At 36.9% G+C, this 20,753-nt stretch overlaps 3 protein-coding genes across 3 annotated transcripts in view; all 3 read right to left on the reverse strand.

Moving 5' to 3' along the window:
• The window catches only part of LOC113666853 (unconventional myosin-VI), a 19,083-nt gene extending 16,845 nt beyond the window's left edge, over positions 1 to 2,238 (reverse strand). Inside the window, exons 1-3 of the mRNA XM_027182660.2 lie at positions 1,982 to 2,238; positions 1,803 to 1,872; positions 511 to 584 (exon numbers count right to left, since the gene is read on the reverse strand). Coding sequence (XP_027038461.2) covers positions 511 to 584; positions 1,803 to 1,872; positions 1,982 to 2,098 — 261 coding nt within the window. The 5' untranslated portion in view covers positions 2,099 to 2,238. The remainder of the gene's footprint in view (positions 1 to 510; positions 585 to 1,802; positions 1,873 to 1,981) is intronic.
• An 877-nt stretch (positions 2,239 to 3,115) lies between these two features.
• Positions 3,116 to 7,286, reverse strand: LOC113666421 (fatty-acid amide hydrolase 2-A). Its single transcript, XM_027182203.2, has 2 exons — positions 6,149 to 7,286; positions 3,116 to 4,623 (listed from the first exon to the last, which is right to left on the reverse strand). Exons 1-2 carry the CDS (start codon positions 6,840 to 6,842, stop codon positions 3,677 to 3,679), a joined length of 1,641 nt encoding a protein of 546 aa, XP_027038004.2. The 5' UTR covers positions 6,843 to 7,286; the 3' UTR covers positions 3,116 to 3,676.
• Positions 7,287 to 8,453: 1,167 nt separating this feature from the next.
• Positions 8,454 to 19,230, reverse strand: LOC113666428 (sestrin-1). Its single transcript, XM_027182216.2, has 11 exons — positions 18,831 to 19,230; positions 18,668 to 18,733; positions 15,222 to 15,422; positions 14,569 to 14,598; positions 14,099 to 14,251; positions 13,231 to 13,570; positions 12,005 to 12,254; positions 11,360 to 11,465; positions 11,114 to 11,158; positions 10,690 to 10,764; positions 8,454 to 10,358 (listed from the first exon to the last, which is right to left on the reverse strand). The coding sequence occupies exons 1-11, from the start codon at positions 19,095 to 19,097 to the stop codon at positions 10,272 to 10,274; spliced, it is 1,620 nt and encodes a 539-aa protein (XP_027038017.2). The 5' UTR covers positions 19,098 to 19,230; the 3' UTR covers positions 8,454 to 10,271.
• Between the last annotated feature and the right edge of the window lie 1,523 nt (positions 19,231 to 20,753).

A 20,753-nucleotide genomic window follows, 5' to 3' on the forward strand; every position in this document is an offset into this window, starting at 1 on the left:
ATAAATTATTATAATCACAAAAAAAAATACAAAAGCAAATAAATAAGATCAAAATTCACCAATAGAAACCTAAACCTTAAACTTCCAAATGCAATTAACATGTGACTTCTCCCTAAAATGTCTAAACATTATCCAGCAAACAGGTCATGAGAATATTCCAACTTATCAGGTAGAAGTTGTTATCTTGATCTATCACCAAATTCTCATAACTTATTTACAAGGAAACATGTAGCAGCTAGAGGGGAGAATTAACAATCAGATCTTGGGAGTTAAAGAGTTAAGGGAGTTTTTAAGAGTTTTACAACAAAATGTTTTGCATAATGCTTTGAAAACTCTTCATTCTCAATGTGTTATTGATGGATTCAGTGACCATGATAATTACATATCAAGTAAGCCAGGTAACCATATCAGCTTCTTTTCAGGACAAAGAATAAGTGTCTAATTCAAGCATGCACTTGTGGTAAGCAAGAGTTGTAAATTGTAAGGCTCTATAATTTTAAGAGAACGTACATATATTTTGTCTTTCTGGTATCTAATTTTCAAGTTGTGTAACAAAGTGGCTTCATTGAGGAACATCAAAGAGCCTGAAAAAAATTTAGAAAACAAAAATGCTATCAGTATATCAGTTCAGTATCATTTGTTCACAACAGTTCAGACCATAAGAAAGGGGTCATGTTAAGTTTCTATAACACAAAGCAGCCTAAAGTATTCATTACTTTTATTGGAGAAGAAATTGAAGTTACCCTGGGAGTTCACTGCTATGCATTTAAGGGCCGAACCTTGGATAAGTCTGATGTCATCTTCAGAACATTTTCCAAACACAAAACATGACAAGTGTTGCCTGGCTTGGTATCAAATTCAGGCAGGGTTAAGGGGGCTAACCTTGGGCCTTGCATCTCATGTTCACCAATCGCACATACTTAGACATAAATGTATGTTTGTACTTAAGTTATCTGGATGACTGTCCATGCACAAAGATTGCCCTGATCAGGATGCCCTTCCCCCTGATCTACACTGAACAAAAATCAAAGCTGTCCAGTGATAAAACCCTTTAGTGTTAATGTTTAAAACAATGAAAATAAATATGTAATAAAAGTGAAATTTGGCTCAGTTTATCTCACAAGCTCACAACAGCTATAAAAACATGACTAAGCCCTTTAATCATTATGCCATAAAATATTCAGCAAAATTGACTGAACAAAATAGCCATAAAGTATATTAGGGTTTGCTTAGCTATGAACCATTGCACCAAGTTTACTTTCTGAAGTTTCTTTTTTTCCTTCGCTTTTTTTCTACTTTTTTTCAGATTTTCTTGTGTGTCATAATGGAGTAACGTGTGGTTTTTCTGGTTTTCATTTCTTTTTATTTGACCCACGTACCTAGCTAGTGGTCGGAATCCTATAAATTTTTTACCGAAATTTTCTTTATATTTTTATTTCTCGCAATTTCAACCCATCTTTCAACTAAGTGTTGGCGATTTACATGATTTAAACGCTGACAGCGTGTAATAAATTGCAAGATTTTAAGATGCCAACACTGTCTGAATCAATTACAACAAGGAAATTCAATCAGTTTCTCCGAAAACATAGGGTAAAACATCTGTCAGAAAGTTACGAACTCACCATCACCTACGGATTGTGAAAATTTTATAGGCCAACAGACACTTTAAACTACGGGAAAATTATTTTAAAATCGACAAACTGATTCACCACAAACACTCAAAAGTCTAAATGTAAATCCACCAAGTTGATTCCTTACAACTGACACCTTACTGCTGGAGTTTTTTAAGAAAATAAACTTACAGTTGTCCTCAAAATCTCTCGTGTTATCCTTCTCTGATGGGAACACTCTATCGTATGGAGCCGTTACAACCTACAAGGAAGTTCAAATTATATATTTCTCTTCATGATTTTAAACAGAAAGCATGGTTCTTCGCGGAACGCGCAAAATAATGCGTAGTGACTATTCCAGCTATTCAAACCTTTCCTTTCGCTCCATCCACCTCAACGCTGATCGTGTCCGATCCTAAATCGACTATTTCGCCCAAACGAAATCCATGTTCGTTATCGGGGACCCACACCTTTTTTCCACCATCCATAGCGTTAGAAAAGGTCTAAAACACGAAGCACATACAAAGATATCTGAAAAGGAAGTATTCTAACAACTCCACCAAAGAGCTTAACCACTAACTGGCGACTTTATTTTTCTTGCCGGTTCGCATTTGTGGTCACGTGAAAAAATCATATGACGTCATAGCAACAAGGACTTACCCTTCCGGCTAAGGGTGAAGTCAAGTGTAGTGAAGTGTTGTGTGTTATACGGCTTCAGTTTCTTGGTACAATACAAAAAATCAAATTAATTTTAACGTGTCTGTAAATAGAAAGAGAGTGAAGAATGGCAAGGTAAAAATTGGCTTTTGAAGACGTATTTACCAGCTGTATTGAAACCTGCATGGAAGGTTTAACAAATGGAAAGAATGTTTATTTGATATACGAGAAGCTTCTTTTTTAATTTGAAAGGGAGCTTCGGATTGTTTTATTGAATTACATCACTCTACGAGATTTTGGGATTCTAGAGAAAACTACAATAGAAAAAGTTTAGAATGCAAACGCACGAAAAAGACACGACGTCACGACTGATCGCGGTTTTTTGTAATTGTGCTCTTTGAGGCGCGAAATAAGCGGCAAACCTTCACTGTGCGTATTCGCAGCTCTGCGGGCTATATAAATTTAGTGTTAGCAACTGAGTTTAAAACGTAAATTGGCCACCGTAAAGAGTTAAAAGGCTGACGTTTCGAGCGTTAGACCTTCGTCAGAGTGATTGGAGGAATTGTGGGTTGTGTGTGAGTTTATATGCAGAAAATAGAGCTACGCTATTGGTTGGAATATGATGACGAGAAAAAAGAATAAATTAGTTGAACGAAAAGCGCTCGTTGATACCGGGGGGTAAGAGTGCCGATTTGGAAGATAAATTTTTGTTCTGGTGTTTTGCGGCTTTCCGAACTGCGGACTACGGTTTGTTGTGTGGGTCGGACGTTTCCCGCCTTTTACAGCACTGTAGAATTACTTGACGGGGGTAGAGGTGACACACTATCACACCTAACCCTACGACATAATTTACCGCCAATATTTATTTATTAGCTTAAAAGTCTCCTTATAAATAAAACCCCTCTCCTGATTTAACTCACAACTTCAGAGAAATTTTGGGAACACTTTTGTAAGACATCCAATATTTAATACATCTGTAATGTCCTGAAAGTTACTTCAGTGTTAAATCCAATGCTCTATTAAAAAGAATTGAAAGTGAAACAAGCTTTGCTCTTCTATTTAACCAGAATTAAAGTAGACTAAAAGCCCCATAATCCACCCCACAAGTCATTAGAAATCGGCGACAAAAAAAACATTCAGGTGAGGAGGAACTTTAAAGAAATTCGCCCAGTTGCGAAATATCACTATCGAAAATGTAGTCCGCTACTCGAACCACTCAATATAGCCCACGTAAATATCATTAAAACACCGAAAAATTACCTATCCTGACCACATAAATTTAAAAAGGGCATATTCACAAATTTGCTTTCAAAATCGACAATTTGGGTTTGAAAAGTGTCTTTAGGGTTATAAATGTCTTAGCAACCCTTTCCGCAACATCCACTGTAATTAACCCCTGACTTTATTATTCATATCTGCTTCTTCTGAGAATTTTTACCAGGGTAACAGGAATTCCACCCTCCAAAGTGACGTTCCAGTTGCTTCGCAACAGCGATTGATAGCCTGTCATTATTTCTTCCAGCCACGATCTGTATGCCCAGCGGCAGTCCATTTCTGTCAAGTCCAAGAGGGCATTGCGTGACTGGAAGATGAAGCACGTTGAAAATAGAAGTGTAACTGAAATTAAACGGGGCAAGGGATGGGCGATGATGTGAAAGCGCCGTACTTGGGTGAGAGGGATAAAGCAAAATGGCGTCTTCCCCGAGAAGGGTTTGAATTTCTTCTCTTAATTCGACTCCCATTTTCACAAAGTTTGATGCCACATCCGGCAGGCAGTTGGGCAAAGGCGCTCGAACTTGTTCAATCCCCGCGATCGTCAGGGTGACGTAATGATACTTTGAATAACCCAGGACATACTTAAAAATTTCGGTGAACGGGTTTATTGCTAGTGCCTCAGACTCACTGCTTAAATTCTGTGATGCGAATCTGTTATTCTCAGCTGCATGAACTGTAGCAGACCAGATGAGAGGAGAATACTGAAACAGGCTCATGTGAGTATCTTGAACTGTTGCATCATAGCGCTCCTGTAAGAAAGAGCAGACTTGTTGTAGGGCCATCAGAATGTCGGGTTCCACAGGTGAAGTCAGGAAAGGGCCCTCTATGTCCAAAGTGTAAACTTTGAGAGATGAGAGATCCATTTCTTCGTCCAATCGAAGTTCATGGAGTCGAGGACCTGCCATAGCCTTCAGCATTAAGATGAGATCGTCGGCGTACCTACACAGTGGTCCCATAACTAGATACTCGTCGAAGGCCTCGCTAGTGCCTTTAGGGAAATGTCCTTGATTTGGGACTATGGAAGGACTTGGCTTATGACCAAATATTCCGTTGAAGAATGCGGGCATGCGCACACTTCCACCTGCAGGAGAGTTGGCACTATACTCAGTCATGTAAGATCACGTAAAGAGTAAAGGAAAATTTGAGGATGTACGTTAAGATCAAAAGTACTTCTAAATTGCATTTCGATGTCAGCAGGTTGATATCTCAAATTAGCAAGTATGATCAGCATCATTAGTGAAGTTTCTATTAAGTCAAGGACTTCTGAAATTTGTTCTTTGGCCTTTGAGCGAAAGGCATTAACCGTTTAACTCCCAAGATCGGATGGTTAATTTTCTCCTCTAGCTGCTGCACTTTTCCTTATGAATAAGTTACGAGACTTTGGTTTTAGATCAAAATAACAACTACCTGAGTTCGAGTATTCTCATTACCTGTTTGTTGGATAATATATGAATATTATAAAGGGAAAAGTTAAATGTTAATCACTTCTGGGAATTATAGGATTAAGGTCTTTCGAAACGTATATCTCGGAATGACCGAACCATTTGGCATTTTGCATGCATCAGTGGTAGTTTACATTCAAGCTGACCAGAGATTAAGACAGATATGAATATTAAAGTAGAGAATACGGTTTCAGAGACAGGATGTAAAAGTATGTGCCGGAGTCCAGCATGTTTAGGCGTAGAATTTCGCCGCTTTTATCACTACTAGGATCCCAATTCCTAACGCTGGACTGCTTGATGCAAGAAAGGAATATTATAAAGAAGGACTTTCTGCTAAACTTCATAATCTTTTTTTCTTTTCTTTTCTTTTTTTTTTTTTTTTAATAAGAAATTTGTTGGGGGTCCAATTGCACGAAGATGATAATAACTAAATTTAGAACAATTGTCAAATTTCGGGTTGCATTTCATTATACAGCTACATTAGCTTGCCAAGTAGCCACAGGACGGCTTTGAGGTACACGTAGCTCACAAAAATAGGGTTTTTACACGTGTTATATCAAATAAGAAGATTTTGACGGTCATGGCACAAAGGTTAACAGAATACATCTTACACTTCAAAAACAATAAAATCACGCTTGGTTAAGTCTGAAAAGGTAGTGAAAGTCATTAGAATGCAACACTTGAGCGGTGATACTTTAAGTCTTAAGTTCTAAAGATTTCTTGCGGTTAAACAGGTGTTTTTTTTGTGAAATATCTCCATGTTTTGAAGACCTTGCCAAAACTAAGCCTAAGCCTTAAAGATATCTAAAACTCTTAGAAAAAAAAAAAAAAAAGGAAAGAAAGAAAGACTTTGTGAAATGAATGAAAATACCGGCAGGTCAGAATGTGAGAGCCCTTTGCGATAGCGCTCACCGGCAAAAGCAAGTAAGAAGGACTGGGAATTACATAGGCCAGCCGTTGATTAAAACCAAAACATCCTAGATAGAATGAGCATGCAACTTTTCGCTTTTTTCTGCCTGCTACTATACAATTTTTTTTAAACTCTAAAGAATGAAAAAGTGCGTCACAAATCGTCAATGATTGACGATATGAGCCACTCCACTGAATACGATTATAATAATACAATTTTTAGTACGTCCAAAATAATTCCGACGATCCACTTACCGACATCAGAACCAACACCGCACACTGAACCAGCCGCGGAAATAATTGCCCCTTCCCCGCCAGAGCTACCTCCGGCTATTTTCGATGTGTCGTAAGGATTATTTGTTCTTCCGTACACGTTGTTAGCTGTCTCCCACCACATACACAACTCGCTACAGTTAGTGACAGCGATCGGAATCGCACCGGCTCGCAAGAGATTTTCAACAACATTCGCATTTTTAGTAGCAATCGTGTTCTTACGATCCACAAGTCCGGCTGAATGAGGGAATCCTTTACATGCAAGTGATTCTTTCACCGTTACAGGAACTCCAAGCAAAGGTTTAGTCATTAAAACAGATTTTTCGTCGTTCAATTCGCTTGAATCGAGAACCTTGTCAATACCTCTTGCCTCTTCCAAGGCTTCGTGGAATCGATCCGCTACAACAGCATTTATCAAGGGATTAACTTCGTGAATCCTGTCGATAAAGGCTTGAATCACTTCCACACAAGTCATCCTTCGTTGTTTTATATACTGCACAATATCTTTGGCTGGTAATTTCAAAATCGGATTGGAAGGCCCGCTAACAATAGCACCTCGTTGTTTCCCATAAATAAACTCCGATAATCGAACACTGAAATCCCACAGAAAACCAACAGACTCTAACGTCCTAAATACCAGAGAAAAAACCGATAGAAAAATCCTGATCAAACCCATCTCGAGTATAATTGTTTACACGGCAGCGCTGTGAACAACACGTCATAGAAGTGTCCTTTGTTCGCCGTTTAGAGCTGTTTCAGTATATATGAATTTTTAAATACAATTTAGCATATTTCATGCTTGCCGTTTCCGCGGTTAACAAATCCCTCAATTCATTGGATCAAAAGACCGAAACACATTCCCGGAGGTTTTTCCGAGACTTCCTATTCCTCTGTCTCTAAGTAATTTTACGTGACCTCTCTTCAGTGAGAAACATCCACAAACGTTGACAACTAACTTATTTGATGATCGCTTATCGCAACCTTACAAAAAACACGCGATCTCTATCAGGCGCAACTGTTCTCTGTTCAACTCTACTTTCTCAGAAGTGTTTCTAACTTTCCTATTCCCTCGAATCCTAATTACATATCCATCCTATGACTGAGTAGAAACAATAAACACAAAGGTGTTTATTGGTTAAGTGAGGAGTAATCATTTATTCGTTCAATAGCAACATTCGACATTGCACCAAAGTAAATTATCACGAACGTTCACTAATTCGAACTATGGATTGCCATGAACTCTGTGGTAGCAGGGCTGTAACAGTCTTCAAAATACTTTTATGGATGAAATAAAAAACTACACTACTGATGACCCGGCTAAAGATAACTTGGTAAAACACTCAAGTTGGAGAACAGGCCATTCCTGCTTCTCGCTCTTCAGGGCCGGGTATTGTTTCCTGAAAAAACGACCGCGAAGGAGTTAAACATCTGCTGCTGGGTACAATTACATTCATGTCTGATCCCCACGAACCGTTAGCCTTTCGGCCTTGGGACTAGCTTTAAAAATCGAAACTTGAAAAAGCTAATACGTTAAAATGATATTCTCTAAGGGTTAACAAGAGTGAACCCGGCCCAACGCACTGCTTTTCTTGAAGATGTTCGCCCTCTGACTGTGACATAATGTAAAACATATTACGAAAAGCTATGAAGATAATGGTAAATAAGTTTCGAAATACCACGTGTCAAATAAACTTTTTAATGTTTTGCCACACTTACTCCGTGTTCATAAAATAAAATCGACTGCCTGGAATCGAAAAGAAAGACACTGTTCGTATTTCCAACAACGAGTAGTTACGAAACTTTTTAGGACAGAATTTACCCTGCAACTAGCGATTTTTGCAGGCCACCGCAGTGGTCCTATATTTTCTTTGAATGACGCAAGTACGTTTGGATGCTCGGTGAGCATTTGGTTTCTCTTTGTTTAAATTATCTTTATACGCTCTCTTTGATTTCAGTTTTAGACAGCTGTGAAGTGTGCCCTTAAATATTCAGTCTGTTAGTGGCTTCAAAATGAAGGCTTCGATTTGCTGTTTTAGCAATCTACCGAACTGCACACAATCATAATATACATAATGAATCATTAAAGATATTTCAATCACATGTTATATCCTGTTAACTGTCCTTGGAAAATTGGACTTTTCATGATGGAAGAGCGAGTGATATAGATCCACTAATAAACCTGAATAAGAAAAATACTCTAAACGATTTCGATCGTCAAATTAAACACTATATTGATTGATCTCATCTGTCACTCCTCCTTGGAGATAAAAAGTCAGACATTTGCACCTTTGTTTCAAGCATAATTATATGATATCTTTAATAATGACTCTTAAAAATACATAACAAACAAAAATACAGCCTGCTCCAAGTGATATACTCCAAATCAGTGGGACTACGTCATCTTTGGAGCAAACTGCATAACTTCCTCTCTGGCAACTAGGCAAATGTCTCCAACACTACAATAATTTTGATGCAAAATGAACCACAATTTAAGACTATAAGATAGCTGATTTAAGTGCTACATTTTATTCTGACACTTTTCCATAAGTATTCGGCGAAATGCATCAAAACCAGGGTCACCGAGGCTTGGAACGTGACTAAATCGACTTTTTGGTATCGCCGTATTTCACTCATTTCCGAGGGCTAACGCACAGTAAAAAAAGAAATGAGCACGTATCAGGTCCGTTGAGGCTGAAATCGAACTCCATTGAGCAATTAACCTGATTTTATTCTTTCAGAATATACAAGAGTTTGAAAACAAAATTCGTTTACGGTTCTGATGTCATAATGGTGGTTGAGAAATGATTTCGCTTGTTTCAAATACCAGGCATCGCTAGGTACTCTACGACAAGCGATTAATTTCCCCCACCTTTATGTTCGCTTCAAAATTTAGTAATGACCTCTACTGAAGTAACATTTAATATCAAGATGATAAAACATACTCAGTCGTAAGCACATCCACTGAGGAACGAGACAGTTCAGAAGGGCAAGAAGTAAAAGACTAGATACCTTCTCACCGCAAGAGTGATTTGCTGAAGGTTCTTAGTCGAGCGAAATTAATCCGACATCCACACTGTATGTAGTACAGTATTGGTTAACTAATAATCTTAATTGCCCTTCTGTAGTAAATATCAGTTTAAAAATGTTCTTGTTGCACTTTGATCATACACGCAATAGCGCATATGAGATGATCTGACAAATCAGAAAGGGTTGAAAAGCACAGCCAATCAAATAAAACTCCTCACGCCATCGTTGTCCGTCACGTGATCTTAAGCCCTCCCTTCTTGTCAATTAAACATTTCTACACTAGCCTGTGACTAGCTCTTTGTGCCATCCCAAAATTTTGGACTTTTCTGACAGTCTCCTTTCACAAACCGCTTAGAACATCTCGTATAAATAAATGAAAAAATAGATTTTACTTTACACACAACTACCATTCCATTATGAATTGTAGTAAGGACACTGTGGTGTCAACAGTTTGCTGTTGTAGTTTGAAATCTCTGTTTTTTTTCCCCAGAAACGAAAGCTACGAAGTACATCCCAATTCCTGATCTTTTTTTTTCATCCACTCAAAATCTAGAAGGCCACTATCAAACATTACTAGGCATCTCTAGCATTTCAGATCTAAGTTACCCACTCAACAAAAAACTAAAATGGAAGAAGCCAGCAAAGATATTTCTAATTACGTTCTTAGAATAAGACACAATTTCTTGTTGTCGAGCGCAGACTTGGAAATGTTACAATACTTGCTTTCTTAAGGATAACAAAAACAAAACAATATTGAAATGCAAAAGTTTCTCAAACTTGAAGCATTGTAATATTTGTTTTCCTCATTCAAATAAAAATATTCTCGAGACATTTTCATTTAAACGAGACAGCCAAAATGATTTAGAATACTGGGAAACGAGAGAGATAAATTTCCAAATCACTCCAAAAATTTAAAAACGACAACAACAATTTGTACTCTTAAGAAAGCTGTCAACATAAGATAATAAATATAATCAGGATTAACCAACAAGGGATTCTCCTCTATTCAATACTAGTTTTACGATTCTAACTCTATACATCACGTGGTACATCGCGTCAAATATCGTCACGTGGTACATCACGTCATATACTTCATTATTGCTCTTAATGCGTACAGAAGTTCAGCCTGAAGGCGAGACTCCAACAGTAAAAGGTTGATATGAACCTAACAGTGAAATGAAGATTTATTCAAGTTACTGATGTGCCATGCTGAGATGCGAAGAAATAGGAAATAAAATAACTTCTCAGATGAACAGTAACCCCAGGAGACGAGGCAACGTTCTTTAAATAATCGCCACAGGCATTCCACAATTACCCTAATCAATATTCACATTTAGTATAACTAAGTCCCACCTCACTAACTGTAAGGCCACAGCATTACCAACACAGAGAGAACGGTCATAGATACAGTATCTGGATTTTGATTTCAATTGTTAGTTTGTTTGCTTTCTCTTTTTTTTTTTTTTTTTTTCTACGCAGGATTGGACAGATCATACCTTCTCTGAATGGTCAAGGTCTGGCATAAATCCCATGTAGTCATCAATGGTAACTTTTTCGGGACGGCAAGCAACCTATAAGAAATATCAAAGGTCATTCCCCTCTTTGACTGATAAGTTCTATTCATTGCATAATTTTTTTCAAAAACTCAGTTGTCTACAGTCTATTGACCCTTTGACTCCCTCAAAGTGACTAGAATCTACTTCCTCCTTGTGACATCAGCCCTGAATCACACATTAAGGTCACAAGATTAAAGGAAATGATCACCAACTGAAGAAGCTCTTGACTGTTAAACAAAGTCTCCTCGTCAGCAACTTAAGAAATGTATAGAGAACAATATAGACAGTATGCATACTGTTGTTTGGAGGCAAAGGGTTCAAAGGAAATTTGGAAAATGACAATTGAAAGATAACAACCACTAACCACTTTAATGTACTTTTTAAATGGTCTTTCCAACAGCTTGTTAACCTACAAGATAAAAAAACTGCTTCTTGAAACTGCATTATTTTTAAAATGACTATTACTTTCCATTACCTAAATTTTAAGTCTCAGATTCACATATACATTACCATATCTCACAGCAAACTAGTACAATACATCTCTTCTAGCATGAAACATGCACCTGCTTTTTTATTTTTTTCTATGTGGATTGTGAAAATGAAAATTTACCTCAGTGTATAGGTAATCATCATGATATATGCCAAAAACCAAATGAATATAGTTCCAAGTAGCTGTGCGAAAAGTTGATGTGTCCACATTTTCCACTTTACCCAACCTGAGATCATAACAAAATGATGTTCACCTATGCATAGTGTTTTATAAAATAATTATAAATTCTGAAAAAGTGTTGCTGTTAAATATGACTATGCAGCTTTTGTGCAAATTCCTTTTGGTGAATTTTTCATTGACAAATGAGTGCTTGTTCTTGCAAATACTTGCTCAGCAGTCAATTTAAGCAATGCATTCTTGTCAAAGACAAAGGCCAAAAGTGAACTCTAATGTTACTCATTTTTTTCTCTTGTCTCTAGATCAACCCTGTAGAAAAATCATCTCTTGTTTATGGCTTGTGCAGGTATTTTTGTTTCATCCCATAATCACTAGAAGCAGATTGCAACATGTAAATTTTTTCCATTTGCCATAAAAGTTATGATGCGCCTCTCCAATATCTCAGATTTCATTCAACTTCAACATGGACTTTATCTTAACACTGACACTCAGATCTCATAAAATAAAAATCTGGTTTGAAAGTTGCACAGTGGGGTGAGACCACCAATTACTGACTACTACTTCTGACAAAGGATAAACATTGCTTACGTGTTATACGTCAGGTTGAATGCACAGCTGAATTTATCGTCCAACATCTGACCCATGTCAGGGTAGAGTCTGTTGATAAGCGAAAAGCCATGCTCTTCCCACGAGTAATCTTGCACTCGGAAGGTTGATATATCACTTTCTTCTCTGCTTGCAAAATCATAGTAACAAAATGAGGCATCCGTTAGGTACCTTGCTATACCTGGCTGAGGTGCTTCATTGGCAACTGAAACTTTGTCTTTACAAGTGGAAACTAGAAATGTAAAAGAGAAGGTAGTGTAACAAACAACAACTTCTAGCAAAGGAAAATCTCTTGAGCTAGGTGTAAGCTAAGCTATACAAGACTTATCTTGGCTCAAATTGCCTAAGAAATGATATAAAAACTGCCAATGAAAGTAGGCACAGACTTACGAAAAGTATTCCAAGTTAAGTGCAATCAAGGCAAGAGGAAATTCAAGTGACATAACCTACGCACACTTATATTCATTGGTAAAAATTTAATGACTGACAATTTTGTCTGTGCTTGAGTACTTTTGTTTGTTCCAGATTAGTGGCAAATGAGAGAATAGGGTATGTGTAAAGTAAAAGCAGAGGCACATTAAAAATAACCAGAACCAAGACTATCCATAAGCTGGTTAATAATGGTAATTGAACTGAGTGGAGTGCAATTTGGGCTGAAATCATACGCGTGATTCCAAAATTGAACGAGCGCGCAGCGCGAGTTCGATTTGAAATCACAAGTATGATTTCAGACCAAAATTGCACAACACGAGGTTCAATTACCACTTTATTACATCCGTTTTGAAATCGCCCAAATACAGGACTTGGTCAGTTCAAATATTTTATTAATACAATACTGAGCTGGTTTGAAATTAAATTCATCCATTTTTTGGGAGGAAAAAATAAGAGTTTTGGAAACAAAAGTTGCAAAATTTGCCATATGATACTCCATGTCTTTCATCTTCCTGCAATATGATCGGTTACTTTAAACAAGCCTTGAAGTCTGATTGGTTGTTTTGTTTTTAGTGTAGCCTCCTCACTGGCTGGGGAAAAGATGCGATTTAAAGCAAAAAATGGTGCAATTTGTGAATAAATCGCACCAATTAGAGCCAATCAGATTACAGGGACCATAAGTGATTTCAAAATGGGTGTAATAAAACCATGAATAGGCTTAACTTCATTTATAACAACACGTAACAACAGCTTTCACACAAAACACCTTCTCCTACCTTCTCCACTTTCTACTTTTTCAAACTGTTGAAACAGTTCCTCCTGTGTGGTCTCCAGAAGTGTGTCCTGTTTGGCTTCTGCCTCCTTCATTTTCTCCACTAGGTTTTTCACGCTTGATTGATTGTCCACACCATTAACAGGAAGGTTATCTCCTTCAATTATTGCTTTGTTAAACTCAGAGAGTGATTGTGTTTTATATGTGTGCCCTCTGTCAAAGTCTATTTCTGGTGTTATTCCACAGCCATATACAAAGCTACACAGACTGTGGGTATGAACGAGGATTACAATGGCCTGGACGAGTTCTGAAAGTGACCAATTGTCTTGTCCTTTGAGAAGGTTCTGAAACACGACATTTAAATATTTCATGACACTATGACAGTTAAAACACGATCACAGTCAATGTTCCAAGGCTGAATGCAATGTTGCAGCACACAAGTAAATGGGATCACAGTCAATGTTTGGCTGAAAACAACTTTTCTTTCTTAAAGTAGCAAGTCTTAAAAAGTCACCATCTTAGTTGTACAGGTTTTCATTATTACTGTTTACTCATAAATATATCCTTGTTTAGACAAAATCATCATTTAGAGGAAACCAGATTTGTCATTTCTTTTATTATTGTAATAAGGAGAAAATTTTGTCCAGACATTGTGTCTGACCTTGTTGGACACTTGCCAATTTAGCCAGACATAATCCAATGAAAAACAGTAATCTGAAACCCTGCTGTCTTCTGGTCAAAAACCAGTAAGATACATGCACATGCAGTCATCAAATTTCATGTTCCCTTTAATGCCTCAATGTTGCAGTTTACTTTACCACATTTTATATTTACATGTACTTCTTAGACTCCAATCCAATTTTGACACCTACCTCAATGTGACTGGCTTTCAGTAGCCATGGCTGGTGTGCTAAGATCTTGTTGATCTCACAGAGAGCTCTTAGTTTGGCTGGAATGTAGTTCAGGCCTTGAAGCCATTCCTTCTCTCCTTGTTGTTTCAGAAACTCTATCTCATACAATCGTACCTAAAAAATGACAATTAAAATGCCAATTACAACTAAGAGTACAATAAATGGCAAATTGTCCCAGAATGATAGCACAGTTACTGTCTCAATGTCTCAATTGTCAATGTCAAAATAATTGCCCTGAACACAATAATCATACTGTGGAAAATTCCTTTTCCATGTCTGTAAAATAACAGATTAAATAACCTTTAGTTAGTTTATATAACTCAATTTGACACAGGGAGTTCTTGAAGGTAGTCTGACTGTTTGGAAATGGTTAAACACACTAACTACAGATGGGAAAAATTAACTTTTGTTATAGGAGTTGTAATACATACCAAGAAGCAACAGCGATGCCTGCTTGCACCCTAAAAAAATGAAACCAATTAACAACAATTCATTTCAAAAAAAGACGAAAAATGCATTTTGTACCCTAATATATTCCTTAATATTTTGTAAAAATTCTAATCTCACTTAAATCCTTTAGACTGTAACTACTAAGAAATAAAAATATTACAGGGTTCTGCATGACTGCTGTGAACAGGCTGCAAATTCAGCCTTTATAGTTTGAATTACTTGCCATGGTGACCAAGATTGTTGCAGCTTGAAGACCTCACTACAAACAGCACTATTCTTAATGCCAGCAAAAATGAAATGTGCCATTCACATATGGAACAGGACTCCCATAAAACATAAACTCCTTTTCAAAGCACAACAAATTGTTCAGTCCTTTTCCATTTCTCTTCATGCTCATCATGTTACTCCCACTGGGAGATAACTGGAATGAAATCTCTCCCACTGACAAAACACTATCCACCAAAGAGGTGGTCAGATCAGACCAACCTATCTGTTGGAGGTTGTTATTTAGATATTTTACCAAATGTAAATTGCAATATAACTACTAAAGAGAATAACTATACCATTTAATTAATAATTATGGGAATGAAAAGCTGGGTAGGGTTGCACTATGAAAAACAACTACTGCACTAACCATGATAGCAATGTAACATCTCCAGATTAAAGGTAGGGGACCTTCCCCTTTAAACATAGAAAACTCAGTCTTAAGGAAGCATTCCAGGTACTGAGGGTGAAGTGCAATCAGAGAAGTGACATTTGTGACACGTCCACTTAACAGGAAGGATTCCACAAGCAAGCTAAGCACCTGCTCATCATCAGTGTCCATAGAAGGAACCTGTTCAAGGATGCATATGTTTAGTACTACAAAATAATAAGTGATTGATGCAAAGCATTGCATATACAGGGTTTTATATAGGGTTCATAGCTCTGAGATTTCTGATATTTAACTCATCACCACAGCAATATTAATTGAGAGCAGGGATAATCAAAGTGTGCAGGTGCTGGCTAATTATGATTTTCATCTTTTTTGGTTTTTCTCTGTTAGCTTGTTGTTTCTTTTTATTCTAACATTTGTTTTTGTAGCATGTTCTTCAGAATCTAAGTTGATTGATGTCTCAGACTTCCCAGTAATTATTGCAATATCAAACACATTTAACTGCCTTGAATGTTTATTTTGAGGATCAAAGACTTCAAACGAATGTGTGTAGGATGTAATCGCCTGCAAACTCAGCTGGTAAATTTGCAAGACTTTGCTGCTAGCTCTGTCTATCTTTGATTAAAGACATTGCAGAAAAGGCAAGAAAATTAACTGCAAAACTTGAAGCAATGCTTCTCCTTCTTACTTTTCAGCAACAGCAACTTTGCTCATTTCAAGGCAAATTGTACCAATGTAATAGTAGAAATTGTAGTGATGCCATTGTAAGCACTAAGTAAAAACTCAAATATTGAATGTGTAGAAGAACATGTTTTAATTTTTGCAAAACCACTTGGGAAGGTTTATCAGTTTATTTATACTCCCATTCTTCAGGATGTTTTGCAACCTCAGGGGGGGAAGAAATTGCAAATGTATTTTCTCAACAAAATATATGACAAAAACTCAGCTATTACACTATGATAGGCAAGGCATTCCATTGACAAATTAAAAGAAACTTTTTATACTTTTTGCATTTCAAATGTTTGAAGAAATCATTAAAATCAAATTCACACATGTCTATTATTTATGCAAATTTAGATTAAGCATACAAATTACACTGTGTTGCCTTTCTAAATGTTTCTGTTTATGTGTAAGGCATAAATGGAGCTGTAAATTATAGACTGAATTAAATTATGTACCTTGAAACAATGCTTAAAGTTTTACAATTGGGATTGGCAGATAAAAGCAGCAAACCAAGGCCAGGGAAAGAGTAGGTGGTGCACTGTCTTTTGATAACACATATTTACTCACTGTGACAAGTTGGTCACAGGGTTAAGAGATATGTTAAAATGTGATATTTCTGATGCAAAACTGTACTTGCCTTTCGGTAGTATTTGTAGGAACAAAGGCTTTTTTTGTAATGACCCTGACTGACTGACTTCATTTAGCAAAATATAGAACCATCTAACAGTTTTGGGTTAACAAGGCAAAAAGCAATGCAGAGAGCTTTGGAACACAAATGAAAAGAGAATAAGCTCATGAGCTAGATTTTGTGGTAACGTAGGAAGGGAATTTGAAAGTGAACAACATGTGAGCAAACACACATGGCAATATAAATTAACCACAAGCAACACTTTTAAATTCTATTCCACAATGCTGCTGCTCACAGTTAGTTATCTAGATCAAACCAACTGGGTGAAGCCATAGTTTAGCATTAGGGAATGATGGTTTGAAAGCGAGGTTCTCCCACCTACTCGGCTCTTAATTCTCTTCACCAATGTTTCATTATGCTAAATACAAAATATTTTGTGCCCTCTTTGCCTTTCCCTCCATTAGGATTTTTCTTTCCAATAATTGAAACAATAAGTTACTGTAATATCTTGGTGAATTTGTTTTGAGGTTAACTTATCACAAAATGTTTTCATATCATTAAAATTTTCATCTCAACTTACTTCACTTACCAAAAAAAAAAAAACAAAGAAGACAAAACATTGCCTTAAAACTGGAATTAGCCCTTTTTTCTGGAGGGTTTCCTGAGATGACAATCAGTTTGTCATTGACAAGATTTTGTTCCAAATCTTTCCCAGATTTGAGCTTCATCACTCCAACATTGTCTGGTTTTGTTTCAATTTTATGCTTGTCCCATGCAATCATCACATACTGTCCAATTTACACATGCAAATATGATACATTGCCTCAGAGAGGAAAATATTCAAATTTAGTGAAGCTCTATGACAACTGACTCCTAGACTAGTCAGTGTTATATTGAAGAAAGCAATATCCTGTTGTAAATTTAGCCTGGAGTGTTTAGAATGAACACAAAACCACATGCTTCTTTCCTTCCCTTTTGCTGCTCACATCAGTTTTTTCATGGGGAAAACCCTATTTATTTATTTTCATTGTTCACTGGTGAGGTTTATTACCGTGATCTCAATGAAGAAGGATTTTGCTTTATACATAAATCAAGACAGAAAGCTTGTATTGTTAATGTTTCAACAGTAACTAAACGATGTGAGAAATGTAATACACACAATGTACCTCAATCCACTCTACAGTTACACAATCAGTATTAGCAGAAGCATATAATATTAGTCCCTAGGCATGCAGGGTCTACCTACACGATTCTCCACACATAAGCCTTAAAATAACTAACAATCTATTGTTAGTTGCTGGATAAAAATTTCTACCTGTGGGAGATTCCAAGGTAACATAAAGGTCCCAATGATAATTTTGAAATATCTATATCTACGCCCTCAAGCGGACAATCAGATGGAATTAACAATGTCGAATCACCAGACCGAATTACAAATAAAACAATTCAGACTAGTGACGCACAATATGCGTAAATGATAAATTTTAATTGCTGTTGAGACTTAAAAACATATCTCATGGACCTTAGGACCTAAACTTCAGATCAATAAATATTTAAGCCGGTGGACCGAAATACAAAGATTTGCAGAAACATCATTTGCCAGCAACAAATTCGCTTTCACTGCACAGCATTTGAGATCAAATGCTTCAGTCTACCTGAGGTACAGTATTCTTTTCGTAATGAAAAGAAATGAGATTAGTCCGTTTTTGCTTTGTGCTAATATTCTCGCGGCACGCAAGGGTGTCCATGAGATAAAAAGGCATGAAATATGGAAAGTAGAAGATACTGTAGAGATAGAGAATAGGTACAATAGATAAATCCATTCGGCAGAGTACAAATCTCAAATTAATAAGTAAAGTACTTTGAACAGAATATGCTGAAAATTCTTTGCAGAGGTCGAAGAGGATTGGGTTAGTTCTCTATTACTGTTCGTTAAGACCAAAAAGGCAAGGTTTACAAACACCGGTTCGGCTGGCACTGGGATGATGCAACTTGAGTTTGACCTTTTGAACCAATACAGGAGATTTTTAGCGGGCGAACTACGATTACTCTAAAAACAGCGATGAATAAATACCTTTTTTGACGGAATAAACATCGAAGGCCCCTTGTGAATCGTTCGAGGAACCTTAATACCTTTTTCCTAGAGAAAAAATAACAAAAGCTGAGCGGCCATTTCTTCAAAGGAAGTGGTAAACATGACACAAATGGCTAGATCCGATACTTCACATGTTCCTTACCTTCACAGCGAGGAGCAACTCTGTACAACGCTCCCTGATATCCGAAAAGGGACTTCTAAATGACAGTCTCAAAATACAAGGCAAAACACTCGAAGAAAAGTTTTCAAACCCATTTTCCCCATTTTCTTGATGTCTGTTTGTCCACGCTTTTAGTGTTTTCCCTAGCAATTCAAGGAATTCAAGCCGCGAAGTTACGTCTCTTGTTTGCAAGCCACACAGATCTCTAATGGTGTCTATCTCACTGGGTAAGTCTTCTTCATCGTTCATGATTCCAGGATTAATCCTCAGCGAAGAAAGCTAAGGAAATTCTTATGAAACTGCCAACATATCCTCTGGGGTATGAGAGGCTTTTTCTCCGACAGCCATGATGTGACACTTCTCAGTGAAACCTATCGATATCAGCCACTCAAAACGCTTGCTGGTACTGACGTCAATGACACACCTCCAAGTTACCATATATAGCAAGAGGAGGTAAACTATAATAGGTCAAGAACTTGGACAGGGAATAATGATCGTTAGTGCAAAATGGCACGACTGACTTATTATAAGCTGACAACGTAAGAAGGGGATTTGATATCACAAAGAATTATCATAAGTCGTAATATTTCCTTTCTTTGGGATAATGAATCTTCCGTTTTTGGATCAAAATCAAGTTTATTATCTTCCATGTTGAGATGAATAGTCAAATGAAAAAGCAAATAGGAAATTTGTCATGTTTGCTTTAATAATAGGTTTACATCACTACACTACACCAGTTCAAATCCAATGTTTTGGATAACCATGTTCAGTTCCCTGTTCAAGTCCTTTTCAAGCATTAAAAGAAAACCAGAGATAAAAATTCGCCATTCAGTACAAACCAATAATTTTTTTTGACATTAATTACCGTGAAATTCAGGTAAAATCATCTGTTTCACTCGAGTGTATGGTGGATTGTAATGAATTATTCACTTCCCTCGCTAAAGGAAACTTCATAACTCAAACGGACGGGAAGTCTTTGGAGAAAAATGACTCTCAAGGCTATTTTTACGACCCGCTTCGATTGATTCCGTAACGAGCGCATCTAAAATTCAGAGAAAATACCTATTTCTTATTGTTGGTTGAAAAAGAACCTATCATCTCAGAAAGGCTGAAAATAAGTCGTTTCTAAGACGGTAGGGGGCACGCATTATCTTTTTTAATTAAGTGAGGATGATTTAAAACTTTACACGTGAATGCTGGAGTAGTTTTGATTCTGCCGCCAAACCACAGGGAAAACCCTGAACATAGACTCGTGGAGGTAAATTCCTGGAAAAATAACATGGAATTTCTGAGAAACTATACGTCACAAGTGACAGTTTTAGAGCTTCAGGTCAAATCTCACGGTGAAGGAAGTCGGGTTAAGACTATTCTTAGTAACAATCAAAATTAAACGAAAATTTGAACCTACAACGGAAAGTAGATGTCAAATAAAGTAAAATCGAGCAAGGCGGAATCTTAGGTCATTAGTTTTAACTGGTAATTTTCACTCGTTAGGGCTCATTTCATTAGCCCTGAGGAATATGGATGATGGGGGTCACATTATTCCATCTTCGGGTAATGGACAGCCTGTGGTGTTCTAAAGTACAGGTCATCCGTGCCATCTGTTTTTTAATCCTTAATTCGAGCGAATTAGTGTAAATAATGTCACGTTCAAACATTTGATCGTTATTATCAACTCAATCTATTTTCTAAGAAGTTTCCTTCAATGATTTTATATAGAATTAAATATATACCACTCTTAGTAATTTTCCATTCTTGCTCTTTCTAATCAATCGCCCCAAGTAGACAAGGTAGAGTGTTTTTCAACTCAGTTCGATCTATTTTCTCTGTTTATTCTTGAATAAGCCTTATCGACTATTTCGTCATGTCACGACGCTGGAAACTCAAAGGTCAAGCTATACAAAC

Source organism: Pocillopora damicornis, chromosome 8 (assembly GCF_964200805.1).
Source record: "Pocillopora damicornis chromosome 8, jaPocDami1.2, whole genome shotgun sequence".
NCBI classification, from domain to species: Eukaryota; Metazoa; Cnidaria; class Anthozoa; order Scleractinia; family Pocilloporidae; genus Pocillopora; species Pocillopora damicornis.